The sequence below is a fragment of the Girardinichthys multiradiatus genome, chromosome 4 (assembly GCF_021462225.1).
Source record: "Girardinichthys multiradiatus isolate DD_20200921_A chromosome 4, DD_fGirMul_XY1, whole genome shotgun sequence".
Taxonomy (NCBI): Eukaryota; Metazoa; Chordata; class Actinopteri; order Cyprinodontiformes; family Goodeidae; genus Girardinichthys; species Girardinichthys multiradiatus.
The window spans coordinates 26867345-26888519 of record NC_061797.1 but is presented as its reverse complement, the minus strand read 5'-3'; the positions used below and the strand labels follow the sequence as shown (position 1 = coordinate 26888519).

At 40.8% G+C, this 21175-nt stretch overlaps 2 protein-coding genes across 2 annotated transcripts; one reads left to right on the top strand and one right to left on the bottom strand.

Annotated features, from left to right (window-relative positions):
• Positions 1-1394: 1394 nt before the first annotated feature.
• Positions 1395-7225, top strand: eif4g2a (eukaryotic translation initiation factor 4, gamma 2a). The gene is made up of 20 exons (XM_047362495.1): positions 1395-1426; positions 1983-2039; positions 2267-2392; positions 2517-2619; positions 2706-2837; positions 2928-2994; positions 3072-3223; positions 3302-3412; positions 3501-3683; positions 3784-3922; positions 4016-4179; positions 4275-4382; positions 4472-4576; positions 4668-4763; positions 4843-5058; positions 5145-5403; positions 5493-5697; positions 5789-5997; positions 6079-6200; positions 6305-7225. The coding sequence occupies exons 1-20, from the start codon at positions 1395-1397 to the stop codon at positions 6368-6370; spliced, it is 2652 nt and encodes an 883-aa protein (XP_047218451.1). The 3' UTR covers positions 6371-7225.
• Positions 7226-7292: 67 nt separating this feature from the next.
• Positions 7293-20009, bottom strand: ctr9 (CTR9 homolog, Paf1/RNA polymerase II complex component). Its single transcript, XM_047363035.1, has 23 exons — positions 19853-20009; positions 16501-16599; positions 16144-16383; positions 15940-16057; positions 15767-15856; positions 14301-14557; positions 14105-14212; positions 13778-14014; positions 13469-13687; positions 13173-13356; positions 12991-13079; positions 12730-12915; positions 10684-10771; positions 10456-10604; positions 10258-10374; positions 10028-10173; positions 9851-9922; positions 9263-9398; positions 9016-9171; positions 8783-8928; positions 8610-8706; positions 8094-8206; positions 7293-8016 (listed from the first exon to the last, which is right to left on the bottom strand). Exons 1-23 carry the CDS (start codon positions 19895-19897, stop codon positions 7641-7643), a joined length of 3468 nt encoding a protein of 1155 aa, XP_047218991.1. The 5' UTR covers positions 19898-20009; the 3' UTR covers positions 7293-7640.
• Between the last annotated feature and the right edge of the window lie 1166 nt (positions 20010-21175).

Here is a 21175-nt window from a genome sequence, read left to right as displayed (position 1 = left end):
AACCAACAATGGCATTTTTCTTACAAATGTGACACCATCTAAAACAAAATACGAGACTTTCCAACATTCTGAGATGTATTCCCTAAATGTAAAGCAAAGGAATATTGGACCAAACCTCTCACAGCAGCCTTTGGTATCAGCTAAATACTTAATTGTTATTTTGTTTGTTTTTGTTTATTTTTGTACATCCTGTTACGGACTGATAGTAGTCAAGTCAAGAACTACCTGTTTAAAATGGAACAATAACATCAGATATTTTTCAGTTTTAGAGTTTCTTGGCCAGCATTTATTGCTTTATTTCAGTATTTGTGGCGGAAACCTCAAGGCTGATAAGACAGAATTGAACAAGGAACATGTTGCGAAATGTTCAAGGCTTTACTGAACGTGACGTCGCTCGGGACGATGACGGTGCCATACAAAAGGCGTCCTCCGCGTGACGTACAGGAGCAGTCAGCAGTTCATCCCTTCCTTGTACTCGCATCTAAGCCTGCTGGTTTCCCGGTTATTACATTACGAAACCGATTAGTGCCACGCCAACGTTTTGAATATTTATGTTTAATTTGCCTTTTTTCTATCATTTGGTGAACCAGACAAGACTTACGCTGACGTTCCTTTTGTAAAGGTGAGTTATGTCTGTTTTTCTTGCCTAGCTTACGTTAGCTAACCGACGGCTGGAGTAGGAAATTGGTCGAGGTCATGTAGTTCATGGAGGTTTTGATATATTTATATAGCTGAAATTAACATATTAAATTGTATAAAGATAATTTAGTCGTTTCATCTAACATGAATCGTCGACTGTGGGAGATGGTTGTTGGCTTTTAGCCGTTAGCTCGCCAGTAGCTCCGAGAACACCCGCACCACCCAAGATGTCGCTGCCTGGACTTCCGGTGTTAGAACAAAGACCTCATAAAACCAGCTGATGGGGATTTTTTTCCCCCCTTTCCCCTCTTAAGCTAGAATCAAATGGTATGTTTTGGTTTGGATTGTTCTGTTGTGACGTATCCGTTGTGAGTATGTTTATGTCTGTTTTTGTAAAAGATGTGTCGTTGAAACAAAAAGATTGGACAGTTTTAAAATGTGAGGCAGCCGAGAAATGAAGTATACAATTGGAAAATAAGTGGTTAACGCTTATTGTAAGTATGTTGGCATGATCTTCAATGCGTTTTTGTGAAAAGAACTGGCATTATTTTAAAGAGCTAAAACTCATCTCTTTAACAAAGCATATCTAAATCATATTAGGTTATAGAACATAGGAGGGTCAAGCAGCTAATTTTTAGACTTAAATTTCGAAGCACGTCTGTAACGAGTTCAAGGTAGATTTGATAACATTGGCTCCAGTTATACTGCTGAGTTTTCTGTCGAAGTTGCCGAAAGCCTTTCCTGCTTTTCGCGATATGGCTGAAGTGAACTGGTATACACGCATCAAGTAACGTGGTTTTCGGAAGTATTTCCGAAGGGTCGGGATTTAACGTTTGCTAAACGATGACGTGATGTTTATAACTAGAAGGAATAGGATGACATTACGCCATCATCTTGTTTTGTTCCAGTTTCGTGCTAAGTTAGCATGCTAGCTGTCCTGCAGCCTCACACACGTGTTGACGTTCACGTGCTCAACGTCTCTGGTAAAATTGGTTCAAATTGTTCGTAAAAAAAAAAAAAAAAAGTAGATGATCTGTTCCGACGTGTAACAAATAATGTGAATCTATCGGTGACTGTTTATTTTTAGCTCTTTGCTAACCGGCTACTTTGTGTCTGCCTCCAGGTCGTTTTTCCTGCCCCATACTTTGTTTGATTCTTTACAAAAATTCTTTGCCAAGCCGCCAAAGTGGAGAGTGTCGTCGCACCAGGGGGACCTTCTCGTTTCAGGTACTGGGCATTAACATTAAATCACACTGACTTGTCCTGATTCTCTGTTCCTCGACCTAAAAAGCATGTTAAGCCCACCTTTCTGTGATGTTGAATTCTTTTTTTTTTTTTTACAGTGTAGGGGGAGGAGGTGGGGGTGCCGCTCAGCACTATCCCAAGACTGTCTGCAACAGGTGACTTTTCTATTTACTTAGCAACCATAACATTTGAAAGTGGTATCTAAACATTTGCACTGGTTTATACTAAAGGAGGGTTAGTTTATATCATTGCAAGATATGTAAATCTTAAACATCTGACATGTAGATGTAACCAGGCTCACTCTCTGAGTCAAAGTAAAATGCTTAAAGATTTATTTTTCTGTTTTTATATTGTGATGCTGACCATGTTTGTTCTATAACAGCGAGTTCCTGGGGAAAACCCCAGGTCCTGGCGTTCAGAGATGGATTCCTTCACGAAGCACTAGACGAGATGCCAATTCCTCCAGTGAGAAAGGGCAAGATGATGCAATCTTCAGGAAAGTAAGAGGGTAAGTTGACATCTGGACCCATCAAATTATAACAGCTTTGAAATTATAAGCATGTCTTCATGTTGGGTGTTTTATTTTATTTTTTTATTTATATATGTATACGTGTGTGTGTTTTGTTCCCCAGCATACTTAATAAGTTGACCCCTGAAAAGTTTGACAAACTGTGCCTGGAGCTCCTCAATGTGGGCTTGGATTCAAAACCTGTCCTAAAAGGAGTTGTCTTGTTGGTAAATATTCTTGTTTATTGTATTGATGTATTCTCTAAGACATGCTTAACCACTGATATGTATTATGTTTCTATATTTATTTTAAGATTGTTGACAAGGCCCTTGAAGAGCCCAAGTACAGCCAGCTTTATGCACAACTATGTCTTCGTCTGGCAGAGGATGCACCCAACTTTGAGGGCCCATCAACAGAAAGTCAAGGAAATCAAAAGCTTAATACTGTAGGTTTTTCTTTTAAAACATGATTTACACTGGTATACTGTAAGGTGTGTTGGAGTTCCCATATGTATTTTTATTTTTCTTTTTTATAGACCTTTAGAAGGCTTCTGATCTCTAAACTCCAAGATGAATTTGAAAATCGTGCCAGGAATGTTGATGGTGAGTAAATCTTGGTTTTATACATGTATATTATGAAACCCATTTTCCCATGTATAAAAAAAATTCTTTGTCTGTAGTTTTTGACAAACATGACGACCCACTCACCTCTGAGGAGGAGGAGCAGCGTGCTATTGCAAAGATCAAGATGCTGGGTAACATCAAATTCATCGGAGAACTTGGCAAACTCAATCTTATCCACGAATCCATTCTTCACAAGTGCATCAAAACAGTAAGTTTTAACAGTTTTTATATGATGCAATGTTTCCCTTTTTATTCTTGAATCAGATGGATGACTTATGTTTTTTAGCTTTTGGAGAAGAAGAAGAGAGTCCAACTTAAGGATATGGGTGAAGATTTGGAATGCCTCTGTCAAATAATGAAAACCGTGGGACCCAAAATTGATCATGAAAAGGCCAAGGTGGGTTATCTCAAACAAGTTCAACAAGCATGTTGATTTCTTTGTTTTTAAAAGTTGTATTGTAACATTTTAATTTCTCTCCCCCCAGTCCCTGATTGATCAGTACTTTGGACGCATGCAATCCTTAATGAACAACAATGAATTGCCGTCGAGGATTCGCTTCCTGTTGCAGAACATGGTGGAGCTGCGAGACAATAACTGGATTCCTCGCAAAGCTTATGTTGACAACGGGCCAAAGACCATCAACCAAGTTCGCCAGGATGCAGTAAAGGTTGGTTAACATGGGCTGTTTGCTAGCGACACATTGGCTTAGTAATTCGCTCACCAACTTCAGGATTTTTCACAAACTAACTAAAGTTTGTGCTTTATAGGATTTGGGTGTGTTCATTCCACTCTCCGCTGATGTGATGAGGAATGACTTCTTCCCAGACCACAACGTCTTCCTTCAAACAAGGAGATCTGAGAGGGAACCTCTTGGTGGGCTGGCTGACATGTTTGGACAACTACCAGGTATGTTGGCCATTTGTACACTGTTAGAAAGTCTTATTACCTCCTGAAGTCATAAAAATATCTGAACACAATTTGTTGTCTTGTTTTGAACAGGGATTGGCATTGGAACTGGTCCAGGAGTAATTCAAGACCATTACTCCCCCACCATATGTCGTCATCGTGCGAGTCCATTATTCAATGGCCATATGGGAAACGGCAATGCTTCACACCAGACTCAGTTTGAACCGGGAATCAAACCATTCATAAAGCCAAACCAGGTAAAACTTGTAGCTTTTATTAATTACCATTCATAGTGAACAGCAATTATGAACTTTTTTTTAAGCATGTTTTTTTTCTCTCTCTCTCTCTAAAGGGGCAGAATTCACCGGTTTTCAGCCATAAACCAAATCACTCGGCACAGGTACAGTCAAAGGATGTGGCTCCAAGGTTCAGCAAGAAAGGAAAGCTCAATGCTGATGAGGTATTGACTCTTGCATTGGCTAGAAAATCTAGCATTTTCAACTGGGGTTAGGTTTAAAATCATAACAACTTGGTGCATTTGTCTTGCAGATCAGTCTGAGGCCCGCTCAGTCCTTCATCGTGAATAAAAACCAATTCGCAAAGCTGCAGCCCCAGATGACTCTGATGCCTCAGGCAGGTTCTCCAATAGGACAGGTAACTTCCCCTTGTTCTTTATAAAAAGCCCACGGTGCTTTAAGTGCTACAAGCTGCAGATGTTAATTTTTGTTGTCTTTGTCCTCAACAGCTTGGCCTCAAAAATAACCCTCCTCCAATCCAGGAAAAGCCAGCGAAGTCCAACAAAAAGGCTCCACCGACTAAAGAAGAGTTGCACAAAATGATTGTAAGTTCCTCATGGTTTAGGCTTCACTTCCTTTAAAATATTACGCCATTCAAAAACTCAAGTCTTTGTTTTGTTTTAGGATACACTGATGACTGACTATCTGAATGGCAAAAACATCGACGAAGCTGTCCGCGCTGCAAAGGAGGCGAAGGCTCCCAAGTACTTTTTATCTGAGATGCTGAACAAGATGATTTTGTTCTCACTCGAGCGGTCCGATGAAGATAGGGAAAATGCAAGCAAACTGATCCATGCTCTCTCTACAGAGGGCCTCATCAGCCGTGAAAGCCTGCTGCCTGTGGGTGTCCCCTAATAAACAAAGTGCTGCATAGGTCAGATGAATATTAAATGGTTGACACAGACTTCCTTTGTATCTCTTCGTAGGCCTTCCTGCGTATTCTGGACCAGTGCCCCAAGATTGAGGAAGAAATCCCTCTGGTGAAATCTTACCTGGCACAGTTTGCTGCTCGAGCTATACTTGCCGAGCTGGTCGGCATTGACGACTTGGCTCATCAGCTAGAGAATGGCGCACATTTCCCTCTTTTCCTGCTCTGCCTGCAGCAGATGGTCAAACTGAAGGACCGCGACTGGCTTGCTGACCTGTTCCAGCAGAGCAAGCTCAACATGCAGAAGATGCTCCCTGGTATGCAATCTTCAACACTTATCTCCTTTTGTTTACATGTACAGTTGAAGTGGTTTTCAGCTGACAAAAGTATTTGTTTGTGTGAGCAGAAATTGATCAGAACAAGGACAGGATGCTGGAGATTCTGGAGGGCAAGGGTCTCAGCTTCTTGTTCCCACTGATGAAACTGGAGAAGGAGCTGCTGAAGCAGATCAAAGTGGATCCTTCACCACAGTCCATCTATAAGTGGATCAAGGACAACATCTCACCCAAACTGCACACTGATAAGGGCTTTGTCAACATCCTTGTGACTAGGTACTACAAAGTACAAAGCCTTTTTTTTTTTTATACCTTTTTGTTAAATCACAGAAATGCTTAATTTGATGGGTTTTCCCTTTTTCTCCAGCCTTCTGCAGTACGTTGCTTATGAGATCAACCCAGACGACGACGAGGAGCAGCTTGCAGCACCTAGCAAGGAGCAGCTGGATGAGGAGAAGCAACTGCTGCTGTCATTCAAGCCAGTCCTGCAGAAGTTCCTCCATGATCACATCAACCTGCAAGTCAGTGCACTGTATGCCCTGCAGGTCCACTGTAACACCAAGAGTTTCCCTAAAGGTATGTTCATTTTTCTTTCAAGTGATTTTTAATACTGTTGAATGGAGGCTTGTTCTGTAACCCTTGGTTGTTCTGCTTCAGGCATGTTGCTGCGCTACTTTGTGAACCTTTATGACATGGAAATAGTTGAAGAAGAAGCCTTCCTCTCATGGAAAGAAGATGTCACAGAGGAGTATCCTGGAAAGGGGAAAGCATTATTTCAGGTAATTTAAACCAGAACTTTGCAACTGCTAATGAACCCATTTAGAAAAAGCTTTTTTGTTTTTTGTAATTTAACCGATTCCCACCATTTTCCCTCTTGATGCAGGTGAACCAATGGCTGACCTGGCTGGAGACGGCTGAAGAGGAAGAGTCAGAGGATGAAGATTACTGAGAAAAAAAAGGCCAAAGCCATGTGTTATCACAATGCAATGAGTTCTGTATTTTTTTTTTTCTTCTGGTCCTTTCGCTTTCCTCTAGTTGCAGTTGTTACAACTCGATTCACAAAACGTTTTGCCAAACCGAACTGGCTTCATCTCCTTACTGTATGTACAACAGAGTTTTTGTCGTATTTGCTGGCCTGCAGCAATTTTTTGTGCATTTCAGTCATCTTGGGCTCAGTAGACATTTTTAAGGAAAGTATTTGACCCGCTTTGTCAGAATTACAAGTGTGACTTCCTTAAACTGTTTAGAGAGCAAGACCAAGATTTGTCTCTGCATTTATAATTGTTTTACATGCACTTTGCTTAACATCATGAGTTGTTGCAATAGTGAAATGTATTCTCCTTGATTTGTTTTTGATTTGCTTCAGTTGGATGAGTATGGGCCTTATTTAGCTTAAATTTTATGAAAGGAAATCTGGAATAAAGTTATGGTCAAGCTTACTTGCACCCTATCTCATTTAGCTGAATAAATCAAGATCTTTTTAAATGTATGGACAGTTTTCTTTTCTAGAATGAATCGGTGTGGCCTTTTTTAATTTATCAGTTCGTATAGATATACCTCTAAAGTGTCTGACTATACTTGAATGTCCTGATTCGACATTTGTACAGCTAGAACAGAGTTAACTATGCTGCAGCTGTTAACCACTTGTGAAACTTTTACATCTGTTTGCAATATTTTTAAAGGGTTTTTTTATCATGAAATTATAAGGAATGTACTGTATGTGTACACTTGTGCCTTTAAATGTAATAAGCGATAGTTTAGTGTACAACTACAGATCAACCTTGAATAAAGTTGGACTGTTGAATTCTGCCTCTTTAATTTTTCACTTTACAATCACAGTTGTGGAAACCCTCAGAACATGAAGAGAAGCATGTAGTTTCAAGATTTATTCCATTGTAATATTTTGCAGGTTTTATTTACAATCTTTGACCTACTGGGTCAAAATTTGGCCAATTTCCTACCTGTACTTTAAGAAAAGTGACTCTTCTATGAATCAGGTTTTTGACTTGCTCAATTTCATTGGAGCATTTTCAGGTTAAAGTGTCACTTCTCTCAATTTTTACAGCTGTTGGTGCGGTCCATACTAATCTATTTCAACAAAACATCTTAAAAAAAAAAAAAGCTTCCAGCAATAATGCATTGAAGGCAAATATGAGCTAACACAAACTGAATCCAGGTTTAACAAAAAGTTTCTTCAGCACTGAATATGTCCGAAAGACCTAATCACTATCATCGTTATTGGACCCCTCCTGTTCTGAACCGTTATCAGAGTGCTGTGGGAAGCCTTCGTTGTCTGACCCAGGCTCAGATCCTCTGTCTGATGCAGCAGCGGGGGAAGCGGCTCGCGACTCATCGTCCGATCCCGACTGGCTCCTCTTGCTCTCGTTGTCCGACTGTTCAGAGTCAGACTGTCGCTGCACCCTCCTCTTCTTTACAGGACGGTCGCTGCCAGATTCGTCGTCTGACCCAACAGAGCGTCGAGGGCTGCCTGCCTCACTGCCAGAACGATTCCTCCCACCGTCTGAGCCACTGTCGGACGCTATGCGCTTCCTGTGACCGCCTTCGTCTTCAGATCCTGAGCCGCTGTCTCGGTTTCTGTTGGATCGAGATATGAATTCATAAACATTTAATTTACTCGTCTTCGTATTGCTTTCACTGCTTTAGTCACTTACCTGTCTTCTGCTATTTTCAGTCCGTCCTCATCTGATGAGGATTCAGAAGAGGAGATGATAGCCTTGGACTTGATCTTCCCTTTAAGAGATGGTGGCATGCGCTCCGGCAGTTGCTAAAATGACAAAGATCTTAACATCAGGGTTATGGGTTTGTCAATATTCCCTCATTTTCCAGAGTTGGCAATCTTTTATGTTTAATTCAAAATAGTAAATAAAATTTACTATAAATTCATGGCTTCTACAATAGGCAGACTTTCCTTAAGGAAGGAAAGCAAGACAGAAAAGAAGGAATTCCATTAAAGAAGAAAAAGAAAAAAGGGTGAATAGACACATTTAAAATAAATATAGACAAAAGTCTGGAAATATTTTTTCCATATTTCTATCCTGACCTGGGAAATCCTGGAATCAGATTCCAGACCGTATAGAAACCCTGTAAAATTCTTGCAACTAGAGCAGAAACAACACCGTTTCAGTCTTAAAAGATTTATAATCACAATAAAAGACAAAAAAAAAGACCTTCTCAATCTTCCTGCGTCCTTCTTTGGGTTTACGCTGCTTTTTGGGTCTAGATGACCCTTCCTCATCATCGCTGTCGTCTCCTCCTTTTGCAGGTCTGGAAGACAAGGAAAATTTTATTACAACTATCTTCAGCCTCAGTAAAAAAATATGACTACATGTAGCAGACCCACCTCCTCCTCCTCTTTTTCTTCTTCTCTCCTTCCTCGCCATCTTCCTGTTCGCTGCCGCTGCTCTTTCTCCTCTTCTTCTTTTTAACTGGAAGGTCCTCATCAGAATCGTCATTTACAAAGTCATCCACATCGCCTCCTTTCTTACGCTTCAGAGATTAAAGAACAAGTTCATAAAACCCCAACCCAACAGATTCAAATGTTTCGTTGGGAGTCCTGTGGTGCGAAACACTTACACGGCTTCCGCCGCCTCCTCCACCCTTCTTCTTTTCTTTGGTCGATTCTTTGGGTCCTTCCACAAACGTGAGCAAGTTCTTGGTCTTCTCCACAAATAAAGCTCTCTGCTCCAGGAGCTTCTTCTGCTCATCTGCTTCTCTTTTTTGCCGTTCTTCCTAAATGTTTAGAGGAAACAAGCTCATCAATAAACGTAACCCACAGGCGTTAGTCCAATGTGAGATTTTTAGATATTAACTCCACTGATACCTGTTCTTTTAACATCTGCTGGCGCAGCAGGTCCCTCTCTTGTTCCTGTTTGGCGCGAAGCTCCTTCTCCTCTTCATCCTGCTTTCTGGCTCTGGCCACATGGTACTGAGCCTGACTGAGCAGGTCAGAGCACTGCCTGGATTCCCACAACACACCAGTATCCCCAGTTACATTGCAACACACACACACACGAATTAACAGCTCAGAACAAGAACCCTGCATGTAATAAGAAGGCTCATTATTCCTATCTGCTGACGTTGGTTGGTACCGAAGCGGTTCAATTTAAGCTTTCAGATAAATGTAAGGGAAGGTTATTAGGAAGAAAATCATCAGGGTTACAGAAATGAATGTTTTATTAAAACGTGTGTATTCAGGGTTTCTGCATGTCTAGCAGGTTACATTTAGGATTTCTTAAAGATGCATGCAGGTCCTATATGAAATATTAAAAAGTGATTTTACTAAATTCACTTAATGATTTTCAAAGGCAATATGTTTTACTAAATATACCTAACTGAGCAAATAACAGATCGGGTCACCCAGAATTCATGCTGACCCCAGGTCAGAACAGGTTCACACAGTCAGTCTTACCTAGCTTCAGACGCAGCAAGAGCGAGGTCAAACCTCATCTTGTCTCCAGCTTTGCTGAGGTAGCTGAAAGATCTGTACGAGGAGGAGGAGGGTCGTATGAAGATGAAACTCAATAATTAGTGAAATGAACCCTTGAGGAACAACCTCAAAGGGAGAGAAACAAAAACATGAAAGTACCTGTGAGCCAGTTCAAGCTCTTTCACAGCACTGAGCACAGCCTTTAAGTTGCTCTTCTCATCTTTCAGCACAAGAGTGGCGAGTCTTTGAAGCACCAGAGCCACGTTGAACATCAGCACCGTGTCACTGGGCGCCACATGCCGAGCCTGTTGGGGCACACATCAGAAACATAACTTATTATTTTCTGATGCTTTGGGGTTTAAGAAAATGCATTTTATCTTTGTTGTTACCTTCAGCAGCATCTGCTTGCAGTCCTGGAGTTTCCCACATTTGAAGAGAGCTCTCGCAAGATAAAGCAGCACTTCCGTGTTCTGATATTTGTAAAATTTCTTCAAGCAGTTTTCATACTGTAAAGCAGGAAGGAGGATAAACTCAACTTTGCTTGTATAAAGAAGCAACAAAACTGTGAGAGTTCATCAGCCTCCTACCATCTGCACGGCACTGATGTACTGCTTCTGCTCCACGTAGATGTGAGCCAGATTCAGCCAGACGTCACTGATTTCTGCTGTGGCCTCTCTCACCTGAGCAAACACGTCACGCGCCTCTCGGAAGTAACCTTTATGAGCGAGCACGGCCCCTGGAGAGACAGTTTTATGTTTAGACATGCGGGATAAAAGTGTTAACTAAAGAACACACAAACATAAGGTTGTCATTACCGATCCCGTTAGCAGCGTAGAGGTTTTTGGCATCATTTCGCAGGACTTGTTTGTATATTGCCAAGGCCCGATCCTGATGTCTCTTTTCCTGTAAAGACAAAAAACAATACACTGATTATACAAGACTTTGAATGCTTCAAATGAAGTTTGCTTCTAACTTTAGACTTTATTAATGGATAGAACTCAAATTAAACATCATCAGAACAATAAGCAGTGATGTTTTCATAAAGCAATGGCAGCATATTGATCCTGGTATGGTCTATTCGGGGGTTCTGGGGAGGAGGGTCCGTCGGATAGTCGAACCTCGGACTCAGGAAGACCAGTGTGGTTTTTGTCCTGGCCTTGGAAAAATGGACCAGCTCTACACCCTCAGCAGGGTCCTGGAGGGTGCATGGGTGTTCGTCCAACCAGTCTACATATGCTTTGTGGACTTGGAGAAGGCGTTCAACTGTGTCCTGTGGGGGGTACTCTGGGAATGGGGTACCAGGCCCTTTGATACGGGCTGTTAGGTTCCTGTATGACCAGTGTCAGAGCTTGGTCCACATTGCCGGCAGTAAGTCGGACTCGTTTCCGGTGAAGGTTGGACTCCATCCAAGGTTGACCTTTGTCACCGATTCTGTTCATAACTTTTATGGATAGAATTTCTAGGCTCACTGGAGCAGTTTGTAGCAGAGTGTGAAAGGATAAGAATCAGGCCACGGTCTTGAGCTGGAAAAGGGTAGAGTGTCTTCTCCGAGTCGGGGGGAAGGTCCTGCCTCAAGTGGAGGAGTTCAACTATCTTGGGGTCTTGTTCACAAATGAGGGAAAAATGGAGCGGGAGATCGATAGACGGATCGGTGCTGCGTCAGCAGTGATGCGGGCGCTGTATCAGTCTGTTGTGGTGAAGAGAGAGCTGAGTCAGAAAGCGAAGCTCTCGATTTACTGGTCGATCTACGTTCCTACCCTCATCTATGGTCATGAGCTTTGGGTTATGACCGAAAGAACGAGATCACAGATACAAGCGGCCGAAATGAGCTTCCTCCGTAGGGGGTCTGGGCTGTCCCTTAGAGATACGATGAGAAGCTCGGTCATCTGGGAGGGACTCAGAGTAGAGCCGCTGCTTCTCCACATCAAGAGGAGCCAGTTGAGGTGGCTCGGGCATCTGGTTAGGATGCCTCCTGGACGCCTCCCTGGTGAGGTGTTCTGAGCACTTGCCACCGGGAGGAGGCCCAGAGGAAAACCCAGGACACGCTGGACGGACTATGTTAATCAGCTGGCCTGGGAACGCCTTGGGATTCTCCCGGACGAGCTGGCCCTAGTGGCTGGGAAGAGGAAGTCTGGGTGTCTCTGCTTATGCTGCTGCCCCCGCAACCCGACCCCGTATAAGCAGAAGACAATGGATGAATGGATGGAACATAGCCCGAGACACATTATAACTTCCCTGTTAAGACACAATTAGAAGCAGGAGACTTCAATCTCAGGGTAAATTGTAACAGTTAAAGAAAACAGTCATGTCTTGAAAGCACATAATAAAAGGGTAATAGCGCAGCATCGATTATGTTTTTCTGGGCCAGTGCCAAGGTATTTCTTTGAGGTCCAATCTGTTGATTACAATTTTTGACCAAATTCTGCTTCTTTTTCGTTAAAAGAACTACAAGACTTAAACCGAAAAAAAACGGTGCTGGTTTGGTAATAGAAGCAGTAGTTTCAAGTTCAACATAAAAGTAGAGAAATACAAGATTATCCCCATTCATGCATCAAAGCATGTCACTAACCTTCATCCTCAAAAGAATGCATCAAAGCGCATGCTGTGGGTTGATGCGTTAGTATTTGACCTGCAGATCACCAGTCACAGCTAGCCAGGGGAAAATCGGCCAATTAATTGGTGCATCCTAAATATAAATATTATTTTTTCCAACTATATATGACTTTTTTGGACCATTTTCTGAATTAAAGCATGTGTAATAAGAACAATAAAACCTCCCAGTTAAAAGATAAAACTTTGCAACACCTCTGCACTTTATTATTCCTTCATTTCTTGAGTAAATATAGAAACTCTGTTGCTACCTTTTCCCTGTCTCTGGTGGGCTGGTGCAGAGTCTGCAGCCACACGTTACCCAGAGCCAGCATGGAGTACGTGTCGTTCTGAGTGGACGGCTGCTTCAGGATACGCTCAAACTTCTTCTGACCCGGACCCCACTCCTGTTTGGCTATGTGAAGATTTCCGATGAGCGACCAGGCGTCTGGGTGATCCTGCACCAAACAAGAAACTTTATCAGATCATGCCAGGGTCATAGGATTCAACAGCCACAAACCAGCAGGTTGTACCTGATTAATCTGCAGGGCTTCTTTAAACCAATCAGACGCTTCGTAGAAGTTTCCTTTGTCACGAGCCATCGCTCCAAGACGCAAATAACCTGCAGGATGATAAATGAACAAAATGTTGTTTGAAAGACCCCTGCCATTGTCGTATGTTGCATTATATTTATTAAATGATGTTACATTCTTACAGTCCACGTAGTTAGGATGCTCTCTGAGGATGTTTTTATAGAGTTTCTCGGCTTCGTGAAATTCACACATGGCCTCGTACAAACGGGCCAGGTTGTAGGACGTGGTAACGGAAATAGCATTGTAGTAATGCTCGTCATGCTCTCCCTCAGCTTTCGCTCGGTCCAGGGATGCAAGAAAATATTTCTGTCGGGAGGGGGGAAACAGAAAAATAAGAGTTCTGGACACCTGGTTGGAAAGACAAATCTGATATAAATCCATCTTTTGTAAAGTTAATGTAGCATGAGCGATTTTCTACCTTTGCCTCCCCAAGGTTGCCCAGTCTGAAGTGTAGGGCCCCAAGGTTGTTAAGGATTTCAGGGGGAACGTCGGCCTGCACCTTCTCCTGGAGGATGCGAGTGGCCGTGCCGTAAGCCGACAACGCGCCCTGGATGTCGGTCTGCTCCAAGATCTGAGCCAGCTCAATCCACGCCTCCACATCATCTGGGTACTGCTCTGTCACCTTCTTCAAGTGGCCCTGGGAAACAAAAACAAACCATTTCAAATAACTGGCACAATTAGTTTTTACCATAAGAAGAGGAAAAACTGGGATGCGCTGAAAACCTACTTTTGCGATGTCTCTCTTTTCCTGATCGTCGGATGTTGCGTAGAGAGATCCCAGGATTTTCATCGTTTCGTAGTTGTTTGGGTAAGTCTTTAAAACCTTTTCGAAGCACTGTGCAGCATTTTCCTTGTCCCTACGATACACATACATCTGTCCTAAACCAAAGAAGGGCAGCACAAAGGTGGAAGAGGCGAACTGAGTGGCCTGGTAGTAATACTGAAACGCCTGGTCGTAGTCCTCCTAATGAAAAGAAAAAACAAAGATACATATTTAACCACAGTTAACTCTGATCAACTAAAATCTGCAAGAAGGTGAAGATGACAGCCTTACCTGCACGTGAAATGAACGTGCTAATTGATAGCAGCTCTCAGCCTGCATGGCCTCAACCTCTGTGTTGTGGAAAGCATGCAGGGCAAGATGTTGGACTTTACTGTAGTCCTGAAGAGACATAGAAACACAACGATCAGCTAAATGATGCAGATTTAAGTTTGTGTTATCACTCAGGAAAAGCCAAGAAAATAAATACCTTTTTGAAAAAGAAGTGGTTGGCGAGGTGGTTGAGCACCATGGGGTTGCTGGGGTCGATGGTGTAGGCCCGCGACAGCAGTTGCACTCCGTTCTTAATAGATTCTGAATCTTTGTTGTTGAGCTCTAAAACTGCCAAACCAACCAGGGCTCCCACACACTTAGAGTTTAGCTCCAGGGCTCGGCCGAACGCCAAACGGGCCTTCTCCAGTTTATTTAGCTTGACAAAGCAGTGACCCATCCCCAGTCTTACTTCAGCTAAACAGAGAGAAAAGAGTCAACGTTTAGAAAACATTTACAACATGATCTGTCTGAATCACTTGCAGCAGGTAGAAAGTTGATCTGAAGGAGGAAGTTCAATATTTGGAGACATCTTTTCATTCACAATGAACTGTTATTTGAATGTAAGCATGGAAGCAGAGATCAGTTAAACATAATCTTGGACATTAATCAGGATTGGGCTTTTGTTTAGTAATGACATTTAGTGAGGTCTGCTGCTGTGTTGGACTCCCAAAGCCCAGAATCAGGACAGACCTTGAGGCTGGAACATCCAACTATCGTCCTTTTTTCTTTGGTTTTCAAAATAATTCAAAAGTTAAAAAATGTATTTAATAGGACTGATTAAAGTTTAACAATACATTTCACAAACATTGTAACTCATAGTAAAGATAGGCAAATGGCCCTGAACTAAATTCATATTTTATTTTGGGGATTTTTCTAACACCTCCTCACTGTGCATGGTGGCGAGAAAAACCTTTGGTCCAGCCTTGTTTGTTACAATCTACTTGTAAACTTTTTCATAGTTGCCCTGACTGCTGAAGTTTAGGGGAAAAGCGGTTATCCTCTAGCCATTTCCAAACAGATGTTCCCTTGTCTTTCCCATTTTTAAGAGTGTGCCTAAATTTACATATTTACACTGCAGGAAAACAGGAAATGAAGTCACTAATTAGAGTTTCTGATCAAACAAAAAACACCATTATTTCTAAACATTTTTTTCCACAGAATAAATTAACCAAAATTACAGGGTAGATCTGTCCTTTTTCAGTCTTAGATAATGTTACTTAAAATATGAATTTATTTTAGGACTTTATAGACATTTTGATCAGCTCTTGAAGTTTAATAGATAGTTCACAGTCTGCTAAAAAGACCTATACAGTGTTTCGGGACAGCCCTGTTGATATATTTCTATGTTATTTACAGATGCTACAAAACATTTCCTAAGATATAGTTTTAATCCACACATGTGATCAGAAAAAGTATGAATGAGTCTTTAAGAACATTACCAGCGGTTATGTTTACAATCAGTTCACACTGAGAACAATTGAGCTTTCAGGGTATTAAAAGAAAAAGGCTCCTATTTTAGTACGAACACAGCTTTGCCTCAACCATTTTACTCATAAACCAATTAAGAAACATAAATCCAGACTGATTGTTACTGTGAGAGAAATGATAATGTAACCTGTTTACCTGGGCAGCCAGGGTTTGTTCGTAAAGCCTTTTTGTAGTACGCCAGCGCTCCTTTGTAGTCCTTCTTATTGAACGAGATGCAGGCCTTACCTGGTCAACAACACTTATGTTAATATGTTTTATTCATTAACTACAGTAGTCGACAGCAACTTTTGCATTTTCATTCAGTTTACCAAGCAAAGCGGGGATGTTATTGGTGGACTGATTGAGCACAAAGTGGAACTGAGCATCAGCCTGGTCCATCTTGTCTCCTTCCAGCAGGCAGAAACAGGCTCGACCCAACAAATGGTTCTGATTGAAATGACAACATGTTATATTACCTTCAAAACACACAAATATAATAGTGCTGCGGCAGCTCTGCGATAAATCACTCCTACCTGATCATACATGATGATCTTATCCGCCATGGTGTACAGCAGCGTGGCCTGCGTGATGAGCTCCTTCTTGGCATCTTTGTTTTTCTCTTTACGAGCCTGCTGGACATAGTAAGCTGCTAACGTGTCCAAGCAGGTCATCTGGTCCTTCTCATGGTCTCTGTAATCCAGGTTTCCATCAATACGCGCTGCCTCTAAAAGCTTGACAAAATCCTCTGTTTTGCCTTGTTTGTAATACTCCAACTAAAAAACAAAACAGAAAATGACATCATGCTGCTTCACATCAACGTCTTATTTTAGTCAATTAATAATGCTAAAATAATTATTTGATTGCATGTCTGTATGGTAGAAGTGACTCACCGCTAAAGCAATCCAAATGTGCAGCTGTGTATGTTCCTGCTTCAAGATGCTGATAACCTCGTCTCCCTCTGGCAGCTGGTCGAAGTCGAGCTCGATAACCTGCACAACACAGTTTGTTAGTTATGATACCGAAGATCGAGTTTGGCTTTAAAGATGGGTGACGAGGATCTGTATACTGATTATGATTATAACATTTAGAATCAACTAGGATTCATTAAAGTGATTTGTCTGACTTGTTTGCTATTTTGGCAGTTTGAAATATTTCCAGCCATGAAAAAATGGACAGGAATGGTGTAGAAACTAAAAACAATTACTCCTGAAACAGTTTTTTCTTTTGGCTCGCTATAATAGCTCATATCTCATTTTGTTGCGCTCTTTTATGACGTCACAGGGGAACCCCTGCAGGTAAACTGCAGCAGAGAATCTGACATTTCTTTAGATATATTTCAGTCACTATCACAGAGAGATGAAGCAGAGTCAGGAGAAGAAAGTCAGCTGTCATCAGATGGCAGAGCACAAGTATTGCGGCGTGCGGACGGACATCTAATTCAACCAGAGTGCGGCTGGAGTCAATCTGCATCAATCATACCGCACCACCAGGAAACAGAACGAGCACAATATCCGGATTCTCCAAATAATTCACTAAAGACAGACTAGATCTTGCTATATTAATAAATACACACATATATTTATATATGTATACACATGTATTTATTAGCAGTCATTTACATTCGATCAATTAGATCAGTTACTAGGTTAAGTAAATTATTATAAACCGAGCAATTAAACATTAAATGCACCAAATTATGCAACAAATATAGCTTCGCTGCACTCACTGAATACACCCATTGTAGAACAAAAGACATGAAAATATCTGGATGCATAAAACGAAAAAAGATGCAGTTTAACAGTTATCGCATTTTTCACTGGCTTTTATTGCGCCACCTGCAGATGGAGCAGATACAGTAAATAAGTAAGTAAACTTTATTTATATAGCACCTATCACAGCTAAAAATCACAAAGTGATTTACAGAGTGCAAATAAAATAAATACGAATATAGGCTTAATATAATACAAAAACAGTAAGAACAGCTAAAAACAAGAAGTAGAACATTTAATTAAAAGCTTGTCTAAATAAAAGTGTGTTAAGCTGATTTTTAAAGGAGTCAACAGTCAGCCACACGAAGAGACAAGGTCAAGGCATTTCACAGCCTGGGGGCTACAGTGTTAATCCAGGGTTACAATAAATACGGCACTGAGTGAAACAACAACCGGAGGCGAAGTATGGAGCTGCAGAAGCAGACACAGTGGATGACTGAAGATCTGAAGACACTATCTGGTGGGTCATTTTTAAACTTTATAATAGAATCTTTAGAGACATATTAAAAATATTGTATGCCTGTGTAATTTATCTTATTTTAATAATAATAATTTCTGATTATTATTAATAAAAATATTCATTTTTGGTTTTTAATTATTAACAACTGCCGATACCTAGATGTACTTTTGCAACAAGCAAGTGTTGCTCCTCCAAGTCCGAGGCCATGGTTCTCGACCAGAAAAGTGTGGCTTGTCCTCTTCAGGTTGGAGGGGAGTTCCTGCCTCAAGTGGAGGAGTTTAAGTATCTCGGGGTCTTGTTTACGAGTGAGGGGAGAATGGAGCGGGAGATCGACAGATGGATCGGTGCAGCTGCCGCAGTAATGGGGGCACTGTGCCGGTCCGTTGTGGTGAAGAGAGAGCTGAGCCGAAAAGCGAAGCTCTCGATTTACTGGTCGGTCTACGTTCCTGCCCTCACCTATGGCCATGAACTTTGGGTCATGACCAAAAGAACAAGATTCTAGATACAAGCGGCTGAAATGAGCTTCCTCCGTAGGGTGGCTAAGCACTCCTTTAGAGATAGGGTGAGGAGCCCAGGAGATGCTGGAGGGACTATGTCTCTCTGCCGGTCTGGGAACGTCTTGGGTTCCCCCTGGAGGAGATGGAGGAGGTGTCTGGGGAGAGGGACGTCTGGGTGTCTCCACTGAGTCTGCTGCCCCCGGAACCTGGTCCCGGATGAAGCGGAAGACGATATGCTTATTTTGGGTCACAATTGTCTTTTATCATATTTTTAATCCTAATATCATGTCAATTACTGTCCAATTCCTTCAATATTAAGATGTTTTCTTTCAGCTTCTGCATTTGTGGGAAAAGCATGCCACAGGCACCTTACTGACTTGACCGCCTGGCCACCTCTTCACCTTACGAAACTTTTCATGACGCCTTAAGTAACAAGTGTCCCCCAAATATAAGCCAGGAATAGAGAGCTGTAATGCACGATACTTAAATAGTAAGCAAACAGTATGCGTATTGCGTACAGTTATATTACAATAAAGATACATTTGGAATTATTGTGCAGCCCTACATAATATTAGCAAAAAGGTATAATAGTCTACCAAATACACAGGTGATAATGGCATAGCATTTAGCAGGTGTTTATTTTCTGTTTTTGCTAAACTCTCAGCATGAAATTCTAAATAAGAAGTAAAACATTATGCATAACATTATGACACCTATTCATGTATTATTTAGCAGCAGGAATCTTTTTTGCTTTTACATTTGAGGGTTTTTTTCTGTAAACACTGTGATATTTTTAACTAATAGTTCTCCTACCAGGAGAATACCATACTGGCACATTTATTTGATTGTATTTACACTGTTAATGTGACAATGCAAACTAACATGAAGTTGTATGTTTACATCAGCATAGTAAATCCCATTTTAATTATGTCTATCTTGTTTCACAAAATTTGAAATTTTACAATGTTTCCATCGCAAAAATAAATACAGAAAATTAAATCTATCGTTAATTATATAAATAGAAAACTTGTGGATTTAATGACCAAATGCATGTTGTTTTCGTTTACGTCAGTTTACGTTACATCCACAAGGATTTCGAGTATATTAACGGACTAATCTCAGAAGCTGTCGATTTAAACATAATACATAATATAACAGACGAAGAAAGTTTCATTTAAAGTTTTTTTTTTTTAGAACTAATGCAGACAGGTGACATCACAATAACTGAGACAAAGGTTGTGAAAAACAAAATAGAGGTTAATTTTATATATATATATATATATATATATATATATATTGCTACTCTTTTGTAGTATTAGTTCTGCATGACCTTTAAATTGTTTAAATTTCAGCTGCAAATATTAAAATGTAAAGTAAAGACGCCACATTATTTAAAGTCGACGGTCAAACGAGCGTTCGGTTCAAGATAGCTTTAGTTAGCATCAACTGCTAACACCACAGCAAGGTACACTTAGAAACATCTGCAACAAAAAATTACATTAAAAACAAAATGTACCTCATCTGTGTCCCGTAAAGGGATCTCAATGGAACCCCGAGACATTTTGAATGCAGACGGCAAATTCCTTATAAGTTAGTTTTGTTTGTTAAAAACGAGTGCAAAACATCCACTCCGTTGTTTGCTAGTGGCTACTTAACGGATGGTGTCACCGAAATTATGTCCGGCTGGATTTACAGCGAACCAAAATCCCCAGTTCCTTCCCTTACACAATAATAATAATAATAACTAAACACAGATAACACTCTATTAAAAGTGGCATTTTGTGCTATTATGAATAAAATAGTATGTTTTTATTGGTGTTAATCGAACTCTCAGCTTGAAACTTTGTTTATTTATCTACAACGGCTCTTTGAGGAAACCCTCATAATGAGCTACAACAACATTTAATTTCCCTTTGGGATTAATAAAATATTTTTGAATTGAATTGAATTATTTTAAATGGAGAACTCAGACTCTGTATCATTTATCCACCGGCGAGGCAAGCGGTACGTCATGCAGGCGGAGTTTGAAAAAAACAGTTCAAGTAGCTCATTATCCGCCGCACACCGTTTTGTGAATGGTGATTACACGGGGGCCACTAATAATCACCAAAATCAAAATCCTGATAATCCTTAGGATTTTTAAACCACGTAATAGTGTGAATTCATGTTTCCATGGCAAAAACCAGCCGATTAAACATGCTTTTTAGCCTCATAAATTCATGCCTAAAATATGCACGGATATCATGAATTTAACGCTTTGGTTAAACCATGCCAGTGTGCAGCAGTGGTATCTATTAATCGGTTAATAAAACGTTTATATCGCCCTGGCCAGCCCTTTCTGTTTTTCCTCTTTTCTTTCTTTGAAACAAAAATTCCTCCCCGGCCCCTCTCCACCCGGGTAATACACCGTCTGATTGTTAAAGGAAGGTCCAAAAGATGTTGATTGTTTAAGGGCCGCATTTAGTCTGTAAATATAAGATAAAATGGAAATTTGACTGCATCTTTTTGAAATGGTGAATTTAAAGAAAAAATCCACTTGTCGCGTCTTTTCACAAATTTCTGCCTTTTTTCCAAGAGGAGGAGCCAGGATGTCATCTGTTTTTGACGTGAAGCAGGGGGATAAAGCACGTTGAAGATTATGTAGCATCGCAGTGGATCAGATAAACATTAAATCGATAAGAAAGAAGATTCTGAATATAATTTAGTTCATAATATTTTTTTATTTTTTATAGATGTTTTTTGCAGAAGAACATTTTGGACTGAAAAGTAAGAATTAAACTTTATATTTGTAAAACTGTTCTCTAGATTTATAACATCTATATCTGGATCTATAATATCT